Source organism: Apiospora phragmitis (assembly GCF_038363925.1).
Source record: "Apiospora phragmitis strain CBS 135458 chromosome Unknown utg000002l:1.0-5516284.0:1.0-5523493.0, whole genome shotgun sequence".
Classification (NCBI taxonomy): Eukaryota; Fungi; Ascomycota; class Sordariomycetes; order Amphisphaeriales; family Apiosporaceae; genus Apiospora; species Apiospora phragmitis.
In genome coordinates, this window is record NW_027117400.1 from 3,860,915 (window position 1) to 3,887,309 (window position 26,395).

Sequence of the window (26,395 nt, forward strand, 5' to 3'; positions counted from 1 at the left end):
CTTGCCGCCCGAGGCCGAATGAAGACCGTCGAGGGTAACTCGCAGGTCAAGAGGAGCCAGAGCGCATGTTTCTGGCTTCAAGCAGGCGCTCCCTTACCGTCGTTCGGGTACCATTCCCTCGTTACTCCGTGTCGAGAAGGTGGCCATAGTGTGTGGCGGCGGCTGCGTTAGGTTCTTACAAGTTAATCTATTCGCCATGACAATCATCTTTTGCCCCGTAGACCCTGAATGGTTAGCAGATTGTGCGGAGGAACGCATGAGATGATAGCGGAGGCTCTGAGTTGGCGCGAGCCGCCTCGTCCAATCGTGCTCGGGCCCGTTGCAGGCTTGATGCCAAGGCATTTCGCGAGGACTAGTCGGTTGACCTTCGATTGGCTATTGAGGCAAGCAACCTCAACGACTTTTGTTTCAGCATTTCTTAGATTATGGCCAGTCCCACCAGGGCTCCCTCGAACCCAGAAAGAAGCAATCGACTGTACTGGTTGATGACCAGACCTGAGATGCAGCAGAGAAAGCCGTGTAACCTACAGACCTATTATTTGACGAAGGAACACCCTGCTGGTGAGCTTGACGAGACCGGGATTTGTTACAAGTGTATTACACGAACGGGAGTTATGGCAAGTCGATTGAACCCAACATCCGTATGGTGCGGAAGGACATCAGATATGTCTTTCTGATATGTCGCATTGAGTAAAGTAGAAACGTCCTACAGATGTGGATGCTCCTTCATTAATCAAGTACTTGGATCAATGCTCGCCACACCACAGTTCTGAGAATGCAAGACTGTAACGCCTCTCGCCCCTTCAAATCTACTCAAGAATGAACAACCAACATCATGTTTGTTCTGACGGGGTAGCAAACGCAGCGCTTCACGTTCATAACATTGGTCTCGTCTGCTCAATACGTGTAGCAAATTTGCCTGCCTACACATTGTAGATTGCAGTCTGCAGTACAGCACTCAGCAAGACTTGATTCATTCCTAACCCGGAGGCCTGTAGTGTGCTTAGGCGCTTTGGGCCTAGGCCTACCGAGACCACTTACACTGGAGAAACGTGCGCGACCGCGCTTAAGATCCCATAGCCCAAGGAAGGTGCTCAGGCGGTTAAAAACCGCCTGCCTCCCCCGCCTCGCCCCAGAAGAAAGTGCAAAAGAAAAAGAAGAAAATTGATTGGTTGCGGCGGCAGCAGCCCATAGACTTCCATAGAAGCAATCGATTTTCCCAGCACAGCCTCAAAAGACCATCCCCCTTTCCGATCCGATCTGACGACCAGACGGTCTGACCGATTTTATCTTTCGTTCCTAACCAACGAAACCTTAACGAACTAAAGAAAGAAACCTCCAGAAGAAAAGGGCCCTGTGATTTCTACCCCGCCGCACCGCTCCGATTACTATTCTCGTCTGCTTTGGAGAGCGCTTAGCATTGCAGCAACGCAAGTATCTATTCTGTCCTAGCACTACAAACCAGAAAACATGGCTCGCGGTAATCAGCGTGAGAAGGCGCGTGAGAAGAACCTCAAAACCCAAGCCGCACAGGTAGGTCTCACCCAAATTGGTGGTCTTGGCTTCTGTTTTCTTCTCTCTCTGTCTCTCTCTTTTCCGTTCTTTCTGTCTGCAATCCGGGGAACAACAGCCATCCGTTTTACACAACCGAGACAGCGAGACAACGCTCGCTGCAGGCTCCCGAGGACAGGACAGGACATAGGCAGCCCTGTCCTTTTGCTAGACACATGCCAACCGTGCTAACCATGTGTGATTACTTGTTGACTTGCCTGGACTCTGGAGCATCACTGACACGCCATTGGGGGACTACAGAAGTCAAAGAACTCAAAGACCGGCGCCGAAATGCAGCGTGACAAGGACAAGGTCGCAGAGCTGATGCGTCAGAAGCAGGCTGCCGGTAAGTTCCCACGCTATACTATACTTCCTCCCGCATAATCTGGAACGGCGATCCTCCTTCCTCGCCGTCTCTCGTTGACAAACCTCAATACTGATTCTGCGTTCTTATGTATAGCCGATGCGAAGAAGCAAACCGCGAAGTAATACAGAACCGATACGATAGACACAAACCAAGTGCCCGGTGCCACTTGTGCTGCCCTGCCCGGATACACGGCGTTACGATTTTAACATGACTATAATTCCTACAGCGACAAGAGTCGAGACTGTGAGGGCGGGAAGTCTGAGAGGCACCGGTATTCGGGGAAGCATCTTACTCTTTGCTGTTAATAAAGTTACACAATCTATCATCTTGTCGTTTCTCTCCGCAAAGGCTGTCCCAATTGCGAGCTTGATGAAATATTTTCTGCTCAACGCAAATAACTCAGAAGTTGATATTTTCGTATCGCTGACATCGTTCACATTGTTACTGCGCTTGCAGCTCCCGGGGAATCCCCAGGGACAGGATGATAATGATCCAAGACAAGACCTAGTCAATATATTCGGTGACCTTGACAAGTCACGAAGCCCCCTTTATCATTATCCATACAGCGGAGATTGACCGAGGAAAGCATTAAGAGAGCGTCGTCCTCGTGAGGCTGCAGACTGGTACGAAAGTATGCATGGTTGCCGACCTACCCGAAATCCCTTTTCGTAGAGCCTAGTTCCAGAACACTCAAATTTTAAGCTACGTGGTCAGTCATATATCCATTTGTCTTCTTCCGCAGGCTCAGAATTGAAACAGAATGGCTTATAACAACATAGACCAATGCCCCCCAAATGTGACCAGAAATGTGGCCAGTCAGTCAACCGTCACAGTTTGGAAGATGAGGCCGGGCCGGCCGCGCTTCCAGTCCTGGCACGTTTCAGGCCAGCAGGTAGGTAGTAGTTGAACCCTTGAACGAGTCAGCAAAGAGAAGAGATTGCAGAAAGAAGGCCGTGACTGCTCGAACAAATCACGTCGATAGAGGCCCAACCAACACCGAGAAGAGCCTCGTCAGTCAATGACATATTAATTGTAATTGTTTAGAAATAAAAACAGGAAATACGACCCAGTCATATAGGGGTGGGAGCTACCCATCTCTCCAGTACCTGTGGAGAGAAACTCAAGAAGCCCCCAACGCGGCTTCTATCGAGCGTAATATATAAAATGAGAAAACGTCAACGTTGCCCTTCGCCCCGTGTGAAGGGACTTCCTCTTGTCTAGTTATCGGACCACCATAATGTGCGTAAGTGTTTCAAGAAAGAAGAAATAGCAGGATATCATTTCGTTATAGCCACGCCCCCCACTCATTCCCATAAAGAAAACCCTCCCCGATGCAAATACAAATATAGCTGCAGAATTAGGTATCGCACATGAGAAGAGAGTACATTTATGCCTCGGCCATCTCGGCGGGCATGCCACCAGGCATACCACCGAAGGCGCCAAGGCCTTGCGCGGCAACGGCAGGGAACGAGCCCGGGGCACAGGACACGGCGCAGATGCACTGGCCAGAGCCGGGAGCGAGCTGGCCGACACCCTGGGTCATTCCGCCCGCAGCAGCACCACCGGTCGCGGGCGGCGCAGCACCGCCCTCCTTGGCGGGCGGCGGGGGAGCAGCGGCACCACCGGCAGGGGGAGGGGGAGGAGCGGTGCCGTTGGCGGCACCTCCACCAACAATGGCGCTGGGCGCACCCATGCCCTTCTGAGCGATGGCCATGGACTGGAAGATGGCCTGGGACTTCTCGGCAGTGGGGTTGATCGAGAATGTCATGCCTTTGCCACAGTGACCGGACTGTCTGCAGTAGAACCCTTTTTGATAACGGTCAGCAGCAGTTCGTATCTTGGGTAGTCAAGACTTGAGGGGTGGCAACTTACAGAGAGGAGTCTCGACCATAACCTGCATAGCGACCTGGGGAGGAGGGTTGACGGTGTTGTTGGCGTTGGGCTGGAAGCCGGAGTCCATACCGCCGGGCATAGCGTCACAAGGCTTGTCGAAGGTGGACTGGGTAGCAGTGTGGTTCGCGGACATGAAGGTGAAGATAACCATATCACCCTTCTTGGCCTTGACCTCGGCGGGGGTATATACGAGACCAGCGGCGCCACCAACAATAACCTGCGGGATGTTAGCATCTAAAACGGGACTGCAAGAGCGGCTCGAGACAAGTACTTACGGAGTGAGTGGCAGCGGCGGCAGGGGGCGCCGAGGCACCGGGAGGTGCACCGGCGGTCACGGTCTGGGTAACGGTGACTTGCTCGTTCATGGTGGTCGTGGCAGCGCCTCCACCGGGGTTGGCCCAGACCAGGATGATCTGTGTTACTGAACCGGCGTTGATGACGGCCGCGCCGCCCGCACCCGCCGCAGCGCCTAAGGCGCCACCGGCGAGAGCGCCACCTGCGGCACCCTTAGCAGCACCCTTGTGTTCCATCCTCCGCGCGGGGTAGACATTGTTGACGGCCTTTGCGAGAGCCAGGGGCGCGAGGGCCAGAGACAGAGCTGCTGAGAACTTCATGATGAACTAGTATTACTGGTGACTGTCGAAGTCGCCGTCGGGATGGTGGATTGACGTTGGATTTTTCTTGTTTTTAAATAGTTTGCTCGAATAGGCCGGGATTCTCAGAACTGGCGCAAGATCCGTAATTGGGCGAGCGCTGCTCGTGGAGAAGAGGATGAAATGAACGGAAAAGTGTTGCAAAAAGAGCGAACTCGCAATTGTAGAACGGAAATAGTAGTATGAGAGAATGAACCCACAAAGACAGGAGCGAGATTCCGAAAAGGGCGAGCAGCGGCTCCTGCTTATATCGCAGCATGAGGGATGTGCGATGTGAGGGCCGCTGCTCCATCACAGCCGAGCCAGAGTCCTGCTGTCTGCCATCCCGGGCCAGGAGCTGGTCTCGAAACAGGACCAGCGCCTTCGCGATGCCAAGCAACAGCATGGGTCCTCTATTCGGGTGGAGGGGCGTCCGATCAAAGGGAACCTTTTTGGGCGGAGAACTGACCGTTCTCAGTGCTCCCCGTCATTGGGCTGCTCCACGCCAAGTAACCAAGATGAAGGAGATGCGACGTCCCTGGGGTGTTCATTGCGGCCCTTCGCAGCCTGATATTACCGCTTCCGGTTGGCGCAGGAGGTCGGATGTGACAGAAACGTCTCGTGTCGTGTTTTGGCACCCTTGCTAGCTGCCTGCTTTACCGTCAACGGTCCCCTGTCCGACTATGCCTGATTGGCTCTAGCGACCTGTATAGTCGGAATATACCACTTCCTTCCTCGTTGCTGCACGGCAATATAAGTACCGTCTCTAGACAGACAGCAACACTGACAATTACTTCAGATGAACAAAAGTGCCGGCTGCCAGACTAGTCATCGGAATGACATTTGCAGACGGACAATCTTGTCATCCGGCCGGCTGACTCTGCTGCGGTCGTCCTCGGTGTCAAGTCCTTCCCACGGCTGTTGCATTGGACGGCAAGCGAACGGCTCTAGTCCTATCCGCCCGGTAGCGAGCGGCAAGTGCGATTGGTCTCTCACGCCTCTGGGGACTTTAAGCTTATACGAACCCATGCCGTTATAGCAATTCTAGGCCGTTTCCTGGCACGTTTTTATGGTGGAAACTCATGACCCATTCTTCAACTCGGGTACAGTGATATCGTGCTATTCTTCGTCACTAGGTAGGCCTGGAAACGTAATTAACAATGCTACCTTGCTCGAGATTGCTGCGTATTCCTGTGCCGATTTTCCCGCCTGACCTCCGCCAAGGCTTGCCTATGGGTATGTCGATTTTACGTTTCGACCCCAAGAGCTGAGTAGAAACGTCGTCAGGGGTAGCATGTCCGTTCCGTTACCCCAATCCTCCTTGGCCGCAGGCCTTTCACCCGTCCAGTCGACCCGTCATCCTGTCTGTCGCTGTCTCATGTTTCGATCCGTTCATCATGTTTTCTTAGGGCCTGTCTTAATTTTGTTGCAGACAAGCTCAGTCTGATGTCGCTTTTTGATGGACCCTTGTCGTCCTATTCATGACTTGTTAGCACTCGCCTCACCAGCGTGCATGGCATTCGTCATTCTCATATCAGCTCTGCATCTCCCAAGCTCATGTTTAATGCTGTTTACGCCTGCCACCTGCTGCAAGAATAGTGGCTCCTTTCCCACTCCCTTCTACTATAACTCATGGAGGCCTCTTTAACGGATGGCCGTATAGCCAGCGTTGCATTTAACACCAAGCAATGGGGATGGTATTCATGCCAATTCAACATGTTTGGCTCTAGGGCCTTTGCCTCGGTCCAGGACTATCCGCTCGTAGAATAGGCTCCGCTAGGACTCTCCGGGCCTATGCTTCTGAAATATATATAACTTGGCAAGCTGAAATCATTTAACAGCCACATTACAAATGGCTGTAAGACAGTGATGCTTCATCTTATCAGCAGCAGCCCAACACGGTATTAGAAAATCGCCTTTGATTCTGTGCTCGGTAGCCTGGTGAAGCCGAGAAGAGTTGACGTGTTGACGATAGAAAAGGGACGAAATTCAGACGCTATCGCTATCATCCGGTTCTGCAACTTGCCACGTTTCGGATCTTGGTTCTGTTGGTCGATCAAATAGAGCCAGTGCCCATCCGATCTCTGCCCAGGCACACCAATCTATTGCTGCTGCGACTGCTGTTTCTGCCCTTCGTAGAGCCCAGTGTAATAGCCGGCGTAGTACCAGGACATCATCAGTTTCTTCAGACCCTCATCTTGGACTGGAGCCGTGTTAGCCGACTGCGAATCTGGGGGTCCTACCATATGTGCAGTCCTCTAACATGCATATGTAGACGAGGCGGAGTATTTTTTGGCCACTTACCTGGGCCTAGCAGTGGTGCTGGTATGCCTTCCGGACGGCTTGTTGATATTGCGCTGGGCTGAGCGGTCTGAGCAGCCTCGTCGCCATTCTTCTCCAGGGTGTCAGAAACGTTATCGTGCCAAGCTTTTCTGATCTTCGCGGGAACATCCATCCCACCGAATGTATCGCAACTTACCCGCGTGCTCTCGTCATCCGTCACCTGCGCCTGCTCTGCTACAGACGGAGGCTGTTGTAATTTGGAGTCATTACTCTCAGCCTTGGCATCTGAAGCCACAGTGGCCCTTAATAGCATTATGTCAGTCATGATACCAAAAGAGTGTTGACGCTTTCATCCGAGTCAAGGGACACGCACTTTTCATCTTCCTTCAGGAGGTCGTCGACGTTACCACCATGCCGATAAATGCTATGATATTTCTGAATACAGTCAGCAACCTACATGACAACTTCCACAAAGCGCATAGTACCTTGTACTCGTCAAGAGCGTCGTTCCAGGAGTCTACCAGAGCGCTATCGTCCCAAACCTCGTCATGTGTGAGATTTTGTTGATTTGATGCCATTTTGAACATGGCTGGATGGGACTGCCACCGCTGCAGCCTTGTAATGTTGATGGTGAAAATAAGTAACTTCTGGCAGAGGCCTCAATAACGGTTGGATCGTTTTCAAGAGGTAGCGGGAGGTGTCCGATGATGAGCGGAATCAGTGAGATTCTGCTCTCGTAGTTGGGATGACTAGGCGAGACTGTTCCGTATCCTACCTAGAGATACGATTTTGTTCTTGTAAGTCAAGTCAACACCTTTGCTAACTCTGATTGGCCAGGAGTGATAGCTTTGCAATGGCTGCCTTGGAATATGGAAGCAATGTAGGGCGAGAATCAATCCACGACGTAACAAGGGCAGAATCAAAAGTTAGACGTGGCAGCTTCTGAGCATTCGAGTTCCCTGTGATAGATGGTTGAACAAAATATTCATAAACGACTGCTGAAGAAATCCCATTTGATGCGAAATGGTAAAGCTTCGTTGACCACTACTTGCCAGCGGGTCCGAGCGCGATGAAGTGGAGCTACTGGAGGACCCTGGCACCTGCTAACTTGCCTATCGCTATCAAGATAAAAAGTTATGAGAAAAGTTTCTAGAGAATTGAAGTCTTTTCACGTACAGCGATAAATCATCACAATGGCTCCAGAACTCAGATCCCGCAAGGCCTCAGGTAATTATTGAATCCGCTCTACATCGCACATGGCATATTTCTGACAAATCGCAAAGGTACAGCGAAAGCGCCTGCTGCCAAAACGAAGGCCGCTGCCGCGCCCAAGCGCAAAGGTTCGTCAGCCCTTCTCTCGACACTCGACGTCCTGTAGCTGACAATAGTAATAGCTGCCGAGGATACGAGTCCGGTAGCGCCCAAGAAGAAGAAGGCGGTAGAGTCTTCGTCCGTCCCGAAGAAGGCGACCAAGGCTTCCAAGTCGAAGCCAGAACCGGTGCCTGAGCCCGAACAAACCCCCGAGGATGATGAGCAGACGTTCTCTGAGGAGGAGGAGGAGGAGGATGAGGAGGAGAGACAGATCCTCAAGCTCGCAGGAGTAGACGGTGACGACGATGAGGATGACGAGGCCGATGATGCGTTGGAATTCAAGGACGGCGACGATGTCGGCAAGATACCCGCACCACCCCCAACAAAGAAGGGCGCCAAGTCGAACGACGGTGAAAAGGGGGAAACCGGTGTTGTGTACATTGGCCACATTCCCCATGGCTTCTTCGAAAACCAATTGAGGAGCTACTTTACCCAATTCGGTGATATCTTGGTAAAGAGGCTCCATGGGCAGCTCTTATTGTACGGGATCAGGGCTAATCGCATCAACAGAACCTCCGAGTCTCTCGCAATAAGAAGACGGGCAGGAGTAAGCACTACGCGTTTATCGAGTTCGCAGAGGAATCTACAGCCGACTATGTTGTCAAGAGCATGGACAACTATCTGAGTATGTCGACAACCATCTGCAAGTTTTCACCGCCACATCTTACTGACCATCTCGCGTACAGTGTTTGGACGCATATTAAAGGTCAAGCGCGTGCCTCAATCTCAGGTCCACGAAAGCATGTGGATAGGGTCCAACAGGCGCTTTAAGGCTATCCCCCATACGAAGTTGGCTGCCAACCAGCTGAAGAAACCGAAGACGGAGATGCAGTGGGCAGAGAAGGTTGCGAGGACGAATAAGAAGCGCGTCGACCAGGCGGCGAAGCTGAAGGCGCTGGGCTACGAGTTTGATACCCCAGAATTGAAGGCGCCGACTGCTCCTACAGACGAGGAGGATGCGCCTCAGGCTATCGAAGCAGCGCCCGAGCCCGAGGAACCGGCAGCTGAAGAGGTGGTTTCCCCCAAGGCAAGCAAGGCTAAGGCTAAGAAGGGCAGCAAGGCAAGGAAGGCCAAGGCCTAAGTAACGCATGGGTCTATCCAGCGTCAAATCACATACCAACATGTAGTCAAGGTGCCATTTTCAGGCCTTACATGTAGCGAGTGGAGGCTGGCAGAATGATTATATGTATGGACTACTAGGCGCGTAACCAAGTCATGAGGATCACAGGGCCAAAAGAAACTCGGATCAAGAAGATTGGAATCATGTACATAGTTTTGGCGCGTACGATGCGAAATGTATGCGCATAGCGAACCCACTGCACTCATGGACACGAAGTCGAGCAAACAGCAGGATTATAAAGGCATTTAATTGGTCTACTTCGACCTGCACTAGATGACACGGCCTACCAACACGCAATGAAGGCGCAAGGCTGTTTCAAGCATTTGAGCTGGCGAAGGGAAAATATGTGAAGAAGAGAAGAGAGAAAATTGTGAGTGCCGCGATTCTCTGGGCCTTTACTACGAAAACCAGCGAGGTCATGTGATTGGCTCAATGTTCTTGTCACCCACCAAGCTTCAATAAGTCATCGAGGCAGGAATCCGATGATACAACTAGGCCAACATATCTTTATAGTTGGAATCGTATTGCTATGTTAGACACACTTGTATTGCTTGAGGTCGCAACAGCAAGCGTACATGCCTCATTCGTGACGTTATATGACCGAGAAGATGCAGTTGTTGTGTCTCAAAGGCAACACAACCTCGTATTGGACTTTCAACCGGGGTACAGACACTATTGTGCTGTATAGGTACCGCCAAAGACGCCGGAGATAGTGGGTTGAATACGACATCAGTATTCCAGAGTAGTTGATGTTATTTAACTGCTTGTCAGTTCTGTTCCCATATGATGTGTACGGGCTTAGGTGGCCTTATACCGTGATGTGTGCATGTTGAAGACAACAACCGCTGGTCAAGCTGTCAGTCAGTCCGACCAACGAGGGTACTACAGGCTTGGGGGTGCCACTCGGGTACGTAACTTTCAGGTAAGTCAGGTCAGATCAGATGCCTACGGTACAGCTAGAGGGATTGAGGCTAGGCGGGGCGACACCAACTAATCTCGTACATAATAAGTGCTGTAAGTCCAGCGAATGCACACACACACAGAGGCCCAAGTCCAGCTGCTAAGTTTGAGCTTGAAAGGCTTACGTGTGGGTTTCGAGATCCGACCCGCTTTACTTTCTGAACGACGACAGACCTTGGGATCCGAATCGCAAACACCACTTCCCAGTAGTTGACGGCTTCTTTAGTGACGGTATTTCTACCAATTCCGACTGCACCCATGCTGCCCATGCAGGCTTCGACCATTGACGTTCTAGACCACATACCACCCACACGAGAATGACTCCACCCGAAGCCCAGCAACAGGCGGGCGCAGGTCCGTGTCGCCGCAGTGTCCCCATCGGCAGCAAGACCATTGTTGAGGCTAACTCGAAACCGTCCAGCTTCCGCCAACAAAAAGAAGAACAACAAGAAGAAGAAGAACAATGTAAACAAGCAGAAGCAGCAAGAGGACACCCCCGATGAGAAATCTGTAGATGCCACGCTGCCGAACGGCGAGCAGCGCCAAGGAGAAGACGACGACCAATCCGACAGCCCCGATTCTCCTGTGGTAAGCTTCTGACCACCCTGCAATCCCGCCATGGCAGGAGAGCAGCCCCTAGCAGGATTGGCTGACCAGATTGCTCCAGAAACCGACACATACAGAATCACCGAACGGCGACGCAGCAACGCCAACAGCAACACCAACAACGAATGGTCATTCTCGTGAAGATCCACAAAGCACCATGGTCAGCTCTGCGCCAAGCGCCGACACGAGCGCCAGGTTAGAAGCCATGTCGCAGGAACGGGAGGCTCTGAGAGCCGAGGTGGAGCAGGTACGAAAACAATTGGAAGGTATACAGGAAACACATGCCCAAGAGACGACAAAGCTCAAGTCGGACCTGGAAGAGAGCGTGGCCGCCAAGGAACTCGCCGAAGAGGAATACGAGTCTCTCCGAGAACGAGTCGACAAGCTCAAGGAGACGCTGGGAAGCAAACTGGCGCGAGATCGAGAAGAGCTGGAAGGGGCCAAGGAGCGCGTTGAGCAACTAGAGACCGAGAATGAAGAGCTACAAAGGGGCAACGAGACCTACCAAGAACAGATGGAGGGATTACGGACAGAGCTTCAAGACGCCAACAGAGAACTGTCAAGCCTACGGAGTCGCAACAATCTCTCGCAGCACAATTCGCTAAAGGAAAAGGAGGACATGACACGACAAATCCAGCATCTCAGGGAAGAAGCGGAGGTCGCCAAAGATGCCATGGGCGACTGGGAAGTTCTTGCCATGGAAGAACGATCCATCCGAGAGAATCTGGCCGATAAGACGGCCGCCCTGGAGGAGCAGATCGCTAGCCTACGAGATAACTACGAGCGTGCCGCATCCGAACGGGATACACAGTCGCAAGCAGTAGACAGTCTTCAGAGGGCCCTCCAGGAGATCCAGGAAGCTCGGAGGCGAGAGTTGCGCGAAATGGTTGAGTCGTCTGAAGAACAGCTCCAGACCATGAAGAAGCTGGTGAAGGAGGCCGATACCAGAGCGCTCGAGGCTGAAGCTGGTAAGGAGACGATGCAGAAGGAACTAGAGCGAACCGCACCCTTTGAGAAAGAGGTAAAGGAGAAGAACCTACTCATTGGCAAGCTGAGGCATGAGGCTATCGTTCTGAACGACCACCTGACAAAAGCGCTTCGTTACCTCAAGAAGACGAAGCCTGAGGATAGTATCGACAAGTATGTCCCTCACATGCTTACCTTAACAAGCCGCGTTTATTGACTCTGGACAGGCAAATTGTGACGAACCATTTCCTCCAATTCTTGGCACTGGATCGGTCCGATCCCAAGAAATTCCAGATTCTCCAGATCATCGCGGGGCTCTTGACGTGGACAGAAGAGCAGCGAGAGCAGGCCGGCCTGGCGCGGCCCGGAACTTCAACTAACAGTCTGAGGCTGCCGACCTCGCCGTTCCACCGGACGCCTAGTACGCCGTCCCTGAACACCGAATTCTTCTCCGATACCACGCCGACGTCGGCGAAAGGGGAGTCGCTGGCGGACCTGTGGGCCGGTTTCCTGGAGCGGTCGGTCGAGGAGGGCTCAGCGGGCGGGACGTCAAGAAAGGATAGCATGTCGAGTATAGCAACGGGGACAACGGGATCGACGACAAAGCCAGATACGAAAGGTGGGAATCACCAGGGCTCATAGGGCATCTGTCTATTATATTTGACTTCGCATTCTCCGTCTTCGTCTTTTCTCTCTTTCGCTTCCTGGTTTCCTTGGTATTATGATGCACCTAGAAGGAAGACACACTCAAAGAGAACTTGTTTAAGGTACTGCGAAAGATATAAAGGAAAGCATGGAGAGAGAGAGGGGACGTGGCATCCCAGCGGCGTTTTAGAGAGAAATGCATGTACGTACTCATGCTTGTAGCATCAAGGGCGAAGGGAACAGCTATTGCATAGCATCGATGTCGTAAAATACCATGTTAAGGTTAAGTAGTAGAGTCCCACAGGCGCTATGCCCCTTCTCCCATCCCAATATATCTATACAAGGCCAATGTACGAGGAATAGAAGGATTCTAAAGTTCTCCAACTCTCACCTTGTCCATTTTGTATCATCACGACTCCTGACGTTGAACTCGCTGAAAGGGGTTCGATGGACACACCAAGTCCAGCCCAAATAACATCACCACGTTCAGGCAAGAATTAGACACATACAATAACGCTTGAGATGCTTATTACGAAGCAAATAGTTTATCTGTATTATAATTTATGTCTCCTGCTACAGGAGAGAAGCTAATAAAACTAATAGTTCTACCCAACAACCTGCTGGTTCACCACTTGCACATCCTCCTGCGCACGCGGCATGATATTTGTCGCATACGACTCAGCGTCGCGCGAGATGGCGTCGATGTTGATGCGGTTCTCGAGGGCGTCGTTCACGCCTTCGATGACCTCGCGCTCCTCCATGACCTCGCGCATCAGCCGGCCCTCGTGCGTCCAGTAGGCCTCGACGCGGCGGCGCAGCTCCTCGTCGCGGATCGACGTGTTCTTGATGATGCCGACGGCGTTCATCTTGCTCTTGGTCAGCAGCAGGGCGCGCGTGGTGGCCTCGACGCGCTCGACCGGGTCGGGCGGCGCCGCGAACGCGCGGTTCGTGCTGCTCAGGTAGAGCAGGGCCGCGAGGGCCGCGTTGACGAGCGCGAGCGCGACGGCGCGGTAGGTCCGCATGTCCCAGTAGTGCATGTCCAGGTCCTGCAGGCGCGTGGCGCGGGAGTTGGCCTGGTAGTTGTAGCTGTGCACCAGGTACACGTCAAGTACGGCGACCGCGCAGCTCGTCATGGCCACGGTCGTCCGCCACCGCGGGCCTTCGCGCCCCGACAGCCAGTCCGAGGTCGCCGCGGAGAGCACGACGAGGTTCAGGAGGTGCGGCGCCAGCAGCGCCGGCAGGGCGTAGTAGAAGTAGGAGCGGGGGTCGTCCGAGTTGCAGAAGGGGCAGTCGGCCAAGACGTCCGGGCCGAACTGGAGGTAGAGCAGGCGACTTTCGAGGTTGACGAACTTGGAGCGCAGGACCTGTTCGGCGTCTGTTAGGATGTTGCCGGGCCGCAGAGATGTGAGGCGCGTGAAGAGGACATCGGTAGGGATCTGGAGGCGGCTCTGGGTCCGCACGAAGAGGTTCTCGGGCGCGAAGAAGGGCAAGGAAATGACCAGATAGATGAGAACGGTAATGGCGAGCGCATAGAGGGTGCGCGCTACTGGCGGGGAGACTCGACGGATCCGGAGTCCCTGGGCGGCTGGTCCTGCGCGGAAGGTGCGATAGTATCCTATGGCTTTGGGCAGGAGCATAGGGCCAAAGAAGAGCAGGAGGGACTTGATACTATATATACATGTTAACACGGTAGCTGTTGCGCGCGCATCAATGAAGGCGCCGCCAACTTACGTTCCCCAAGAGACTGGAATCCCCATCTTGCCGTCTTCATAGCCTGTTTGTGAATAATATTTGGGAGTATGAGAAAAAAGATCAAAAAGTCCAGTGTCCAAACCCGAGCATTTTTGTTCACTCTGTCCTCTTGAAACCTTAACCTATTTCCGAGAACGGGCGCCAAACGATGCAAGGCTGACAGTTGGCATTTAGGATTCAGGGACCATCGACAGGCGTCATCCGGTCGCTTCCTTTAAGTGAGGACCCTCAATTCTTTCTAAATTTGGAAACGCAGCTTTCTTCCCCGTTCAGCCACTCGAGATGTGGCTGAGAAGGACGCTTTGGGACGATTGGCCAAGAAAGAAGTCTGGTCGGTCCGTAGCTGGCTCCATCCGCTGGAAATCCCCATCATTTAAAATCTCGGTGATGTGCTCAAGCCTAGGAATTTTTCTTACTTCACTAACAACATCAACTTTTCCCTCTGCAAACCACATGAACCCTCCTCTACCGCTGCTGGACCAAAACACTGTTCTCGCGCTTCCGTCTTGGTTCATCCAAGAAAGGACTGATCAGAGAGAGCTACGTTTCTGTATATTTCCTGCAGCTGTGGTTTCCAGGTAGGTCAGGTCATTGTGAGGAGAGACGTATTTTTATCTATGTAGTTTGGCGCTTTCGAAGCTTTCGCGAACTTCTTCCTCAATAGTCGCTAGAGTCAAAAAGACGCCTAGAACGAGCCCAAGTACTCTGCCAAGAGTCATCTCAATCGTGTTACAGAGTTTCCAGCTACGGCGATGGTCTACTCTGCGTCAAATAAAGATGAGAGACATCCATGCATTCTTCCATTGCCTTTCGTAGTATTCCTATCGCATAGTAATATGACAATAGCAACTTTTACACGTTCGCACCTATATGATACCTAACGTATTGTTTGTTGGTAATCTTGGCGCCCGTCACGAATCCTTCTTCGATCCTGTTGCTGATCTCGGCTTGTCTGCTCCCTGTGCCGCCTTCATCGGCTGCTCGCGTGCTTGCACCTTCGCCCCCAAGACCAAACCCAGGATGGCTGTCAGGGTGTCGCTCACCAACATGATGACCCCGTTGCAGGCCAACTGCCACGACACAATGTTGATGCTGCCCAACGGCGCGCGAGGGAAGGAGAGAACCCATTCCGCATAGTAGGGGAACCAGCCGTGGGGAAGCCAGAACATAGGCTCTTTCGAGTACCAGAAAGGCAGGAACATCTTGAGTCCTCGGGTCGCGGTCCAGCGGACGACGCCCACGGTGCGGTCGAATTTCGTCTTGACTCCCTCATGCGATTTTTCTAGAACGGCAGCATTAGAAACGACTTCCTTATTGAGGTGCAGAGGGCAGTTATTCAAGAGGCCACGCACTCATCTTCTCCAGCTGGTCCAACAGCTTGTCATGCTGCCTGCGCAGTTTGGCCCATCTCGCAAATTCGTCCTGACTGCTCGTAGCATTCAAGTCGCGGCGGATCTTCATGTATTCGCTTTGCAGGCTCTTTCGTTCAGATGTCGCCCTCGATGTCTGGGTCGGCAGCATAAGGTATAAGGTCCATAGCTGGAATAGTGTCACCGGTCAGCAAAGTCCACGTATGACGTGTTGGGCTTGGGCAGCTTGTGTATGTACCAGATTGTTGATTGTGCCCGCGCCAATGGTGTTCACCAGATGCGCAGCGAGCTCCACGAGGAACACAACAAGTATAAGGGACGGCATGTTGTGGTCCGCCAGTACGTGCTGTTGCGCGTGGGATGGTGAGGTTGTGGTGATGACGATGATGCGAAGGTTCTATCCTCGAAGCAAAATCGTGGCCTTCAACTACCTACGGATGGCCCAAGAGCTGTGGTGGGATAGGTACCTGATGGCCCGCTACTGGTCGGAGGAAAAACGACTTTTTCGCCGACAACCCCGCCAATACGCAACACACACCGCGATTGATCACATTGCTCGAGTACGATAACGGCGGGATAGCTTCTCATTGCTCATTGGAGCTTCCTACCGCGACGCGACACCATTCACCTGTCCAAACCTAGGGAGGGCACTGCTCCGACTGATAATTATTTATGAAGCGCTGATCTTACAATAATATGGTTGTTCCGCAGTATGTCTCGCTCTTTAGACAATGACATATTGTCGGATCTCAAATCCGAGGATCCAACCGCAGTGTACCGGGACATTTCCGGCATTTTGAATCATCCTCCTGGCGAAGGCCTCCTAGAGATAGAGCTGCTTGGCAGCAGCCATCCTCTAGAAGCGGGCGTGCACTTTCTTCAAGATGAGAACGCTATAGCCATACCGAAATTAAGGCTTGTACAGGCCTTCTTTGTCGCTCGCCAGATTCTGTCAAAGCATCTCTTAAAGCCGACAGTTCCCCCAAAGGAGGAAATTGTGGAAGCGACTTCTGTCATTCTCCTTATGGACCCAGAACATCTCACAGCTGCAAATATCAGGAAGAAATCCATCATCTTCCGGTTGCAGACTGGTGCGTTACCAGCGCAGGTCTTACAAGCAGAGCAGCAGCTCGTCGATAGCTTGCTTACCTCTCGACTACACCGTCATACCAAGTCTCCCACACTATGGAGTCATCGTCGTTGGTTGATTCAGAGCCTTGGGTCTCTTCGGTCGTCCGAACGCATAAGATTTGATCTCACCAACGTAGTCATGGTAGCCGCCGAGCGGCACCCGAGGAACTATTATGCATGGAGTCATGCTAGATGGCTGCTCGATGTTTCCAACAGGGACGATTCCTTGCCCCCTTTGCTCTACAAGACAATCTTGGATGACGTGAAGAATTGGTGTTTCAAACACCACGATGATATCTCGGGGTGGGCATATCTCCAGTGGATTCTCGTAAGGATCGACGACGCTGAGGAGAGGCAAAAGGAGTGCTCGCTGGTTCTTCAGGACACGCTCAATCTCGTACAATCCTTCCACTGGACAAATGTATCTGTTTGGGAATTTCTGCAAATGCTGGTCGCAAGAAAGTTCATCCGTCACGAGCTTTTCGGGTTGTTTTTGCGTGTAAATGACTCCCTATCCTCTTCACACACCGGCGATGGCGGCGGCTCATCGGCATCTAGAACATTGATTCGGGCAAGGCAGTGGGCCGCTCAAAATCGGGAGAGCTAGTTAACGAATGGGCCACTCCACATATGACGATATATCTGCGCAGTCGTCTCCTGGTAGATTCAATGCAGCGAAACCCATCTTTTTAGATACGGTCTCCACGGATTTCAACTTGGCACGAGTTTCAGCTGTCAACACGAGATTCGGCTATCGACCAAGATTCAACTGGATGTATGTATGCGTCCAGCTTCCTTCAACCACGCATTGCGCGGTCTGCTGTCCGGGCACACGCGGACGAGAACGGCATGGATCATTCATGACTCGTCCCGTCCGTCTGCCCCCTTAATCATATCACCTTCATCCAGGCCCAGATTCCAGCTCTGGTCACAACAAGTCAAATTGGTCCAACTACTACTATTGATTGTGCTGTCTTGCGGCTGCGAGGGGCCAGGGGCTGGCTGGCTGACTCTTGATCTACTGCAACAAGCCGGTGACTAGCACAACTAGTGCAGTTTGTCTATCATGGGAGAGAGATTTCTTCATATCACAGCCTGGAGATTACCCGACTATACTTTCTACTCATCGTGCCTTTTGTGCCGAACGCAAGCCTACTATCACGCCGAGGTTCGCTAGTTTCCATCATCCTACGTACGATGTTCACGATGATGGGACTTAAGAATCGGTCGCACAATTACATTGAAATGGAGACCCAGCGATCTGTGGAGAGTGATCGTCGTACTTTAACCACGAAGCTGACAGAGCCGCTTGGCAGTTGGAAGTCAGTTCCTGGGCATTTAGCGGGCAGCCCCTGCTGCGCTGCCTGCGCACCAGGCTGGCGCAGGCCATAATCCGGATTGACCAATCGAGTGCCAACTAGGAACCCCTGCTGTTTTAATTTGCGGCAACATGATGTGGACACCCTTGCAGCTCTCATGCAGCAGTCGATTTTGCACCCCAATCCGAATATTCCGCATGACAAAACGCCAACAATACTCGCTTCCAGGTTCGTACGTAGCATACATAAGAAAGGGAGACGGCAACACGCTGGAGATGGACTGGTATGATCCTACGACACATCTCCTGGGTATCTTGTAGGTAATAACGGAGAAGTACCAGCGTCGGTCATCGACCAATCAAGACTTGAGGCGAGAATTGGAAAATAGATAACGTAGGACGATCGGTATCCGGCTCAAAGTCAGAAGGGAAACACCAGATAGACGCAAGCACCTCTATGAGGTCTGTGATCATCTGGAGTTGGTCAAGTCGGGGTGTTTTCCAGGGGATCCATCATCTGATTGGCGTGGCTTGCGTGGGTAGATGGCGCTACTGTCTATTCATTATCAACCCCTGAGCTCTCCACCTTCCATGTCCGGTACCACCCAAAGAGCAAAGATGGCACGGAGCAGAACATGGCAGAGCCACGACCGTTAACGTGGTATTCGAGAGGAGAGGTTAGCGAGCCAATTCCCACCCCAGATGAAATGCAATTCCATCCAACCGCACTTGGCCCCTCGCACATATTGTCCGATGATACCTATGGCGCCAGGCGCGGGCTACCAGGCCAAGGGCAAAGAAAGAGGCCAACAACTGTGGTGTTGCATGCATGGCATTCAGCGTTTCTGCCCCCCCGTAAGCATAGGCGATACGACCAAAAAAGGAACACATAACAGGGGCTGAGTACAGATGATCTACCTGGCCAGTGCTTCCGAATCTCTCCTGGGCGGGAAGTCGACTGAATCAATGAGGCGCTTTTCTGGCATCGGCCCAGTCCCTACCTTTTCCTCGCCCCACTTGCCCACGCTCTGGCTTTATACAGCTCTCCTCCATCTTCAGTAGTTCTTGATCTTACCTCCTTTCGTTCAAGTTCAGCAACGCCGTTTAGTTGCTGTCCTCGAGTAATTCTGCTTTTTTGATTGTTGGAATTACCGTACCGGAGGAGCCTCTTCCACGTTGATTCCTTTTTCTCCTCTGCTTTTGTTTCACCTGTCTGCAATTGTGTTTCCAGTGGCGTTGCTCCTGTCTTGAAATACATGTTGATGCCTGCGTCCGCCTGCCATCGCCTTGCTTTCAGAGGAACATTGCATTCTTTATATCAATTCACTTTTCTTGTACTCTCTTAGTTGCTCTGGTGGGGCAGCTCCACGGATCGGCCATCTTCAATGCTGTTGTCGTAATCTTTAATACTAATACTATAACTGGATCTCTTCTCCCCGTCGCCTACCTAGTGTTCGAGCCCGGTCCCGATCCTCTCCACCGATATAGGCCCTTCAGCAATAAAGTCAAGAGGAGTGCCTACCCAGGAAATCCTACTGCTATGAAGGTTACTTGCTAGCAGCATCAAAGCCATCATGTATTGGGTCGCTGTTTTGCTTCAGGTCACACTATGGATTTCGAACACTCAGGCCGTTAACCCCCTCCTGTGGGAACATGCTGCCGGCCCCCACGAGAACCTTAAGCAACGAGATGTCGAGGCCAGGGCGGTCCCGCCATTGGGTTTTGTGACCTTCAAGTTGACACCGACGAGCCAACAGGTATGCTCTCTGGGATATTGTAACCATAACATGTCTAACCATGGATGTAGCGAGACGAGTCTCACGTCAACGTGATAAGCCGTGTGGCACAGAATCTAGCCCCGCAAGTACGGTTCTTCTCTGCCCAGTCGGACCGACGCCGCCGACCACGCCATCGAGGGCAGAGAAAACAACTACCACATCGTCAAGGCGAACCCCCCGGAGAAGAGCAACAGCGCGGGCGTAGACCAAGATGGGACCGATTACTCGTACTTTGTTGAGGCGCAATTCGGATCGGACGGGTCGTTGATGTATATGCTTCTCGACACGGGCGCCAGCAGCAGCTGGGTCATGGGTTCCGACTGCACGTCGGATGCCTGTTCGATGCACAACACATTCAAGTCGGATGGCTCCAGCTCGCTGAAGGATTCCGGTAAACCATTCTCGGTCGAATACGGCTCTGGCTCCGTCAGCGGCAGCCTGGTCACCGACACCGTCAAGATTGCTGGAATGACGGTCACCATGGACTTCGGACTGGCCAAAAAGACGTCCGATCAGTTCTCCTCCTTCCCGTTCGACGGAATCTTGGGTCTTTCGATTGGCAACGGCGGCCCGCAGAACTTCCTGGTGGCCCTAAAGGGGGCCAAGGTGGTCGATACCAACGTCTTTGCCGTGTCGCTCTCTCGCAACTCCGACGGCCTCAACGATGGCGAAATCGCTTTCGGGGCACCCAACCCGGACAAATACACTGGGGATATTGCCTACACACCTGTTAACGCCAAAAACAAGGGCAGCTGGGCCATCAATTTCGACGACGTCTCCGTCAGTGGCAAACCTGTCGGTATCAAGGACAAACTCGCCTACATCGATACCGGTACAACCTTCGCCTTTGCCCCGCCGGCTGATGCCAAGATCATGTACGGAGCCATTCCCGATGCCTCCTCAGCCGACGATGGAGTGACTTGGACAATGCCTTGCGACACCAAAGCAGAACTCAGCTTCACCTTCTCGGGAAAGAGCTTCAAAATATCCCCAAGGATTTCCTTTCGGCACCGGACGACAAGAATCGTTGCACTGGCAACATCTACGGAATGGAGGTGGTCCGTGGTGCTTGGCTGCTTGGTGGCACACTCCTGAAGAGTGTCTACGCAGTCTTTGATATGGACCAGGCACGGATCGGTTTTGCTTCGAAACCTGCCATCACGGCCTCGACGACCTCGTCAGCAGCCTCCACAACTGAGGTGAAAACCACTACGCTTGATGGCGGTGCGGTGGTAACTACCACCATGGCCTCTTCGAGGCCCGGACCGACGGTGTCCCCCGTTGGCTTCAGCGGGCATCAATCATCGGACCCAGGGCCCACCAAGGCTCCTGAAACGGACTCGTCAAAACCCGGGTCGCCCGGTGAGCAACTGCATATCCAAGGGTTCTACGTGTCGTTTTTCTGCATTGCATCAATCCTGGTGATCATGGCCTAGTCGCTGCGTTCAAGGACCGCTTGTGTCCTTTCCATTTGTTATAGAGAGCCGTGGCCCCATGCCACGATGCTTCCCACAGACACGCATCCCCCGCCACTACTACCACCAACACCGCCGCCAAACAAACACGGTTTCTTCACAGGGCCAAAATCCAGAGGGACATAGGGGCTTCAGCCAGGGTCACGTGCGAATTGCACGTCAGCACTCACCAAGAGAGGGAGTGTATTATGTATAGATACCCACGGGACATTAGGGGAGCTGGAGGGAGGCGAAGGGGCCAGCAGAAGAAGCTTGGTCAGCCGCCACCACCTGAGCCGCCAGTGCCATTTAAGAATTATGTACACGATGTAATAGAACATAGGAATTCGATTCTAGGGGCTCACACACGCACTTACTCCAGCCCGCCGCATCAAGTCTGTCAGTCCAGTAATATTGTTGTTTACCGCCCATGTATTGAAGAATGCCAGGAAGAAACATTCCTAGCTCTTTGCATGGGTCCTTTTCGGAATTCACACACCTGGGCCTACTTCCAAAGACCCTGTAAACGAAATAGAGTGTTGGTGATGAATGAATGTTATGTAGATTAGGTAGGCATTGAGCAAACATGACTCGGCAAGGAGTCTCCCCCTATGTTGGTTGTTGGTTGCCCCTGTCTAGTAGTAAGCCGAATCCAAATGTACACGTTGTAGGTTTGACTACTAAACGTACGCGTCAGTTTTAGGCGCATCGGGGGCTATCCATTTGATCCATGCAAGGGGCTTTCGGGGGTTTCGATGTACCTCGACTCTAAATTTACGCCCAAGATTTGAACTCAAAGTACCTGCCAAGCTGGGTTCCAACCGCAGCAGCCGCATTACGAACTAAAACTTATTACTTACTACGGTCTTGCATATACTCTCGTGAGATTTAGAGAGACAGACAGTGCAAGATCTACCTAACGCGACAACAAATCCCATAATTCCCAGATTACGCAACATCGACTTCTTGTCTCCTTGCTTGGGGCGCCGCCCGGTCATTACAAATTCCCCAATTTGGTTGGTTTCGCAAAATGCTACCGCGATAATACAATGGCCAAGGCCACCTCCCACGACACCAGCTCCCTTCGAGAGGGAGCCCCTACCTCCCTGAGCCACATCAGCGAAGAGCAGCATGGACTGCTGGCTCACTCCTCCCACCACGACAACGCGGACGATGGCGTCCTATTCGACGCCACAGCCGAGGCCGACCAAGGCCTCAAGGCCCAACCGTCCAACGGCAGGGCCGCGCCGCCCGCCAGCATCAGCACCACCGGCGCCATGCGCTCGCCCCGGACGCCGAACCGGGTGCGCTTCGACCTAACCCCCACCTCGATCCCCGCGCCCGCCGAAGGGCACCCGCACGGGCGGCCCTCGGACAGCAGCGACGGCGGCGAAGACGACGACGTCTACTACGAAGAGAGCGACTTCCTATACGCCGAACCCGACAGTCCCCGCGGCGGCGACGAGTCCCGGCACCGGCTGCTCACCGACATCGAGGCGCCCTCGGTGACGCTGGCCAGCAGCCCCTGGGGCGCCGAGGACGACGACGTGCACTCGTGGGCCGAGGCCGAGCGGGCGCGGCCCAAGTCGGGGCTCAAGTCGGCCTTCATGAACATGGCCAACAGCATCATCGGCGCCGGCATCATCGGGCAGCCGTACGCGTTCAAGCAGGCCGGGCTGCTGGCGGGCGTGTCCCTGCTGGTCGGCCTGACCGTCGTCGTCGACTGGACCATCCGCATGATCGTCATCAACTCCAAGCTGAGCGGCGCCAACAGCTTTCAGGGCACCGTCGAGCACTGCTTCGGCAAGGCCGGCCTCGTCGCCATCAGCGTCGCGCAGTGGGCCTTCGCCTTTGGCGGCATGGTCGCGTTCGGCGTCGTCGTGGGCGACAGCATCCCGCACGTCCTCGAGGCCATCTGGCCGGGTCTGCGGGACATGCCCGTCCTCGGCTTACTGGCGGATCGCCGCGCTGTCATCGCCTTCTTTATCATGTCTGTGAGCTTTCCCTTGACTTTATATAGGGATATTGCCAAGGTAAGCAAGCAAGCAAACAAAGCCATCAGTCATCATTGTGATATTACGAGGCTAATCAAGAATATACACAGCTGGCCAAAGCAAGCACGTTCGCCCTTATTAGTATGGGCGTTATTTGCGTGACGGTGGTAGTCCAGGGTGCGCTGGCACCCAACGAAGACAGGGGAGAGTTCACTCCCCAATTGCTGACAATAAATACGGGCATCTTTCAAGCTATTGGGGTTATATCATTCGGTACAGTTTCTATCTGGTCCTTGGTCTCAAATGCGTTATCGGGCTAATGATGACTTTCAGCTTTTGTTTGCCATCATAATTCACTACTTATCTACGGGTCTCTACGAACCCCGACTCTAGACCGATTTGCGCGAGTAACACATTACTCCACGGGCATATCCATGGTGGCCTGCCTGGCCATGGCGCTCTCTGGCTTCCTGGTCTTCGCCGACAAGACTCAAGGCAACGTGCTCAACAACTTTGCGCGCGACAACACCATGGTCAACGTCGCGCGCCTCTGCTTCGGCCTGAACATGCTGACGACGCTGCCGCTCGAGGCCTTTGTCTGCCGCGAGGTGATGCTGAATTACTTCTACCCGGGCGAGCCGTTCAGCATGAAGCTGCACCTGCTCTTCAGCACGGGCCTCGTCGTGGGCGCCACGGCGCTCAGCCTGCTGACGTGCGACCTGGGTGTGGTTTTCGAGCTGGTGGGCGCCACCAGCGCCTGCGCGTTGGCCTACATCCTGCCGCCGCTCTGCTACATCAAGCTGAGCTCCAAGAGCTGGAAGACGTATCTGGCCTGGGCCATTGTGGCATTTGGGTGCGTGGTCATGGTCATCAGCATAATACAAGCCGTGGTCCAGATCGTCACCGGTAAGTCGAGACTCGGTTTCCCCCCTCTTCGCTTTTCTTTTCCTGGCTCGAGAGCACTGTTGGGCGGTTTCCCCTTTGATCATGCGACTGACTGACCTTTTTCTAATGACAGGCGCCGGAGACCATGCACAATGCATGTAACTCCCGATATACAAAGAGAGAATAGGATATGTTGTACCATTATCATCATACATTTATTAGACGTGTTCAGGAGCTAGAATAGACGGGAAGGCTTTGTAGAAGCGGGCTTGGACATGTCTGACATTAATGAAAAACAAAACCCAGGACTCATTTTTGGCCAGAATACTACCAGCCAATACTAGACCCGCCTCCACTTCGGGGGTGTGGTCTGGGGTCTATTCTATTCGTTATCTGGCTCTGTCTTATTCGCCAAGGTAGGTTAGGTTCGGTGATCAGCCAGACCCTTCGTGCATGTCAAGCTGGAAGCTGCTGCCCCATCTTTGTTGCAGAGGTCACCTGGTAACTTTATCTAACCGTGGCTGATGGCAACGGGAATCTGGAAGTTCGGCTTTGCCCATGGAGGGTCATATGAGGCTAACTAGGGCGAATTGCACACCGAATCACTCGACGTATTCGTACACAGAGTATCCGTCTACACACACTATGTACCTACATGCCTATAGAGGCAACCGAGTACTTTGACTAAGGCTAAATGAACGGCAGGTCGAAAGATAGACTATCAATCCCTTATCGCGATATCTATGCACTTCTCCCGATCATATCATACCACACCACCCATCCCACCATACTCCGACTGTATATATGCAAGTAGGGTGGTGCATACATATTCTAGTCTTGTTTATACAGACCAGCTGACCTGGGCCTAGCAGCGAAGCTCCAGCCACTCAGACACACTCGCACACGCACATACACAACACTCCAACTCACCACCCCTCGCGCAGGCTGGGTGGAGCCGGCGGGAATCAACTATGTAATCGTGGGTGCTAGACGAATCGCGAGCAAGGCAAGATCCAGGTGGTCGCCTTGGACAGGACAACAACACGAAATAAGCAATAAGAACACAGTCGAAGCACACACACATGTGGGAGAGAAGAGGGAGATGGGTGGGGGAGGGGAGCAAGCAGGATCCATCTCGGGCGTGTGTGTGTGTGTGTGTGTGTGTGTGCGGGCGAGCAGAGCCTAGTTACATGTTGAAATGTGAAGTCGAAGCGGGGACTTTGGCGATGACCCCATGACCCCCGCCTTTCTTGGTATGAGGAAGAAAGCCGTAGCTGACCACATGCTGTGCTTACCTACTTACCCTACCTACTAGTTAGAAAAGTAATCTATACTATATAAACAACAGTGTCTCCTGGTTATCCCCCTCATAGTCAATAGTGAGATTTCAAAGTCCTGCCTACGAAAGACATTAAACAAGTCAAGTCCTTTCAACGCTTCTGCCGACTCCATCATCGTTACGAAGCTGTAAGTTACCTTCGTATCTTCTTGCTCTCGAGGATTCTACACACGCACACCTTGGTCCTTCGTCTGTCTGCCCGCCTCCTCCCTTATTTGTACTGCGTCTTTATATCCTCAAGGCCTCATTATATTCAACAGCAGTCATACTCGTTCCCCCCACTTAATATGTATCCCGCTTCTTGGTCTTATAGGGAACTACATTATCCCGGGGAAGGGCCATTCTTACTGACATTGCAAAGCACACCAGCGTTCAACGTCAACCACAACAACAAGATGCATAACACCTGTCCCAAGTGTGGAACCGCCTTCAGCGGCTCGACCAGATCTGCGGCTCATGCGGTGCTGTATGTACAGCCTCTTGCCCCCAAAGTGTTCATACACGAGAGAGAGAGAGAGAGAAGTAAAATCGGGAAGGGGTACAAGAAAAACATCGGATCGCTGACAGACTCACCCCTTCTTCCAGACGTGCCCCCAGTAGATCCCAGTACGCGATATGTTTGGTTCCCCCATCCACAGTCGTCATGAAGAAGCGAAGAAACGAGTGTGACGGCCGGATAGCGATGGCTGAAGTTGGGTGTTCTAAGGTTCTTGTTTTTCCTGACGAGACGGGGCCATGAATGAATTTGTCTGCTAGCAGGATCCGATATGACCATGGCAATCCTTATGAGGCGGTAACATACGTAGCTAAATGAAGGAAACTCCTTTAGGTGGTTATCTTCCCATGTCCCTTGGATCTTCCTTGATAACATGGCTTCGTACTACAGCAATCCATTTAGTGGTGACATTGGACACACACCCGAGCTCATGGTATACGTACGCATTGGCCCCCAAGCTTTGAGCAATGTCATGCCCATGTTA

General features: G+C 52.8%; 10 protein-coding genes across 10 annotated transcripts; 6 read left to right on the forward strand and 4 right to left on the reverse strand.

Moving 5' to 3' along the window:
* Positions 1-1,397: 1,397 nt before the first annotated feature.
* On the forward strand, positions 1,398-2,040 carry PG994_001974 (uncharacterized protein; the record flags this gene model as incomplete). Its single annotated transcript, XM_066853383.1, has 3 exons — positions 1,398-1,533; positions 1,813-1,897; positions 2,012-2,040. Exons 1-3 carry the CDS (start codon positions 1,471-1,473, stop codon positions 2,038-2,040), a joined length of 177 nt encoding a protein of 58 aa, XP_066721524.1. The 5' UTR covers positions 1,398-1,470.
* Positions 2,041-3,305: 1,265 nt separating this feature from the next.
* Positions 3,306-4,425, reverse strand: PG994_001975 (GPI-anchored cupredoxin-like protein 1; the record flags this gene model as incomplete). Its single annotated transcript, XM_066853384.1, has 3 exons — positions 3,306-3,724; positions 3,791-4,028; positions 4,087-4,425. 3 exons carry the CDS (start codon positions 4,423-4,425, stop codon positions 3,306-3,308), a joined length of 996 nt encoding a protein of 331 aa, XP_066721525.1.
* A 2,120-nt stretch (positions 4,426-6,545) lies between these two features.
* Positions 6,546-7,304, reverse strand: PG994_001976 (uncharacterized protein; the record flags this gene model as incomplete). Its single annotated transcript, XM_066853385.1, has 4 exons — positions 6,546-6,682; positions 6,748-7,028; positions 7,100-7,161; positions 7,212-7,304. 4 exons carry the CDS (start codon positions 7,302-7,304, stop codon positions 6,546-6,548), a joined length of 573 nt encoding a protein of 190 aa, XP_066721526.1.
* Positions 7,305-7,919: 615 nt separating this feature from the next.
* On the forward strand, positions 7,920-9,178 carry PG994_001977 (uncharacterized protein; the record flags this gene model as incomplete). The annotated part of the gene is made up of 5 exons (XM_066853386.1): positions 7,920-7,953; positions 8,010-8,066; positions 8,121-8,548; positions 8,608-8,722; positions 8,784-9,178. 5 exons carry the CDS (start codon positions 7,920-7,922, stop codon positions 9,176-9,178), a joined length of 1,029 nt encoding a protein of 342 aa, XP_066721527.1.
* A 1,316-nt stretch (positions 9,179-10,494) lies between these two features.
* Positions 10,495-12,391, forward strand: PG994_001978 (uncharacterized protein; the record flags this gene model as incomplete). Its single annotated transcript, XM_066853387.1, has 4 exons — positions 10,495-10,531; positions 10,599-10,765; positions 10,845-11,923; positions 11,977-12,391. The coding sequence occupies 4 exons, from the start codon at positions 10,495-10,497 to the stop codon at positions 12,389-12,391; spliced, it is 1,698 nt and encodes a 565-aa protein (XP_066721528.1).
* A 608-nt stretch (positions 12,392-12,999) lies between these two features.
* On the reverse strand, positions 13,000-14,151 carry PG994_001979 (chorismate synthase; the record flags this gene model as incomplete). The annotated part of the gene is made up of 2 exons (XM_066853388.1): positions 13,000-14,062; positions 14,126-14,151. 2 exons carry the CDS (start codon positions 14,149-14,151, stop codon positions 13,000-13,002), a joined length of 1,089 nt encoding a protein of 362 aa, XP_066721529.1.
* Positions 14,152-15,057: 906 nt separating this feature from the next.
* Positions 15,058-15,841, reverse strand: PG994_001980 (Protein GET1; the record flags this gene model as incomplete). Its single annotated transcript, XM_066853389.1, has 3 exons — positions 15,058-15,428; positions 15,499-15,685; positions 15,755-15,841. 3 exons carry the CDS (start codon positions 15,839-15,841, stop codon positions 15,058-15,060), a joined length of 645 nt encoding a protein of 214 aa, XP_066721530.1.
* Positions 15,842-16,228: 387 nt separating this feature from the next.
* PG994_001981 (uncharacterized protein) lies at positions 16,229-17,254 on the forward strand (the record flags this gene model as incomplete). The annotated part of the gene is made up of 1 exon (XM_066853390.1): positions 16,229-17,254. The coding sequence occupies one exon, from the start codon at positions 16,229-16,231 to the stop codon at positions 17,252-17,254; it is 1,026 nt and encodes a 341-aa protein (XP_066721531.1).
* Positions 17,255-19,539: 2,285 nt separating this feature from the next.
* On the forward strand, positions 19,540-21,179 carry PG994_001982 (uncharacterized protein; the record flags this gene model as incomplete). The annotated part of the gene is made up of 3 exons (XM_066853391.1): positions 19,540-19,722; positions 19,822-20,658; positions 20,700-21,179. 3 exons carry the CDS (start codon positions 19,540-19,542, stop codon positions 21,177-21,179), a joined length of 1,500 nt encoding a protein of 499 aa, XP_066721532.1.
* A 1,067-nt stretch (positions 21,180-22,246) lies between these two features.
* On the forward strand, positions 22,247-24,192 carry PG994_001983 (aspartic peptidase domain-containing protein; the record flags this gene model as incomplete). The annotated part of the gene is made up of 3 exons (XM_066853392.1): positions 22,247-23,230; positions 23,302-23,464; positions 23,525-24,192. 3 exons carry the CDS (start codon positions 22,247-22,249, stop codon positions 24,190-24,192), a joined length of 1,815 nt encoding a protein of 604 aa, XP_066721533.1.
* Positions 24,193-26,395: the final 2,203 nt, after the last annotated feature.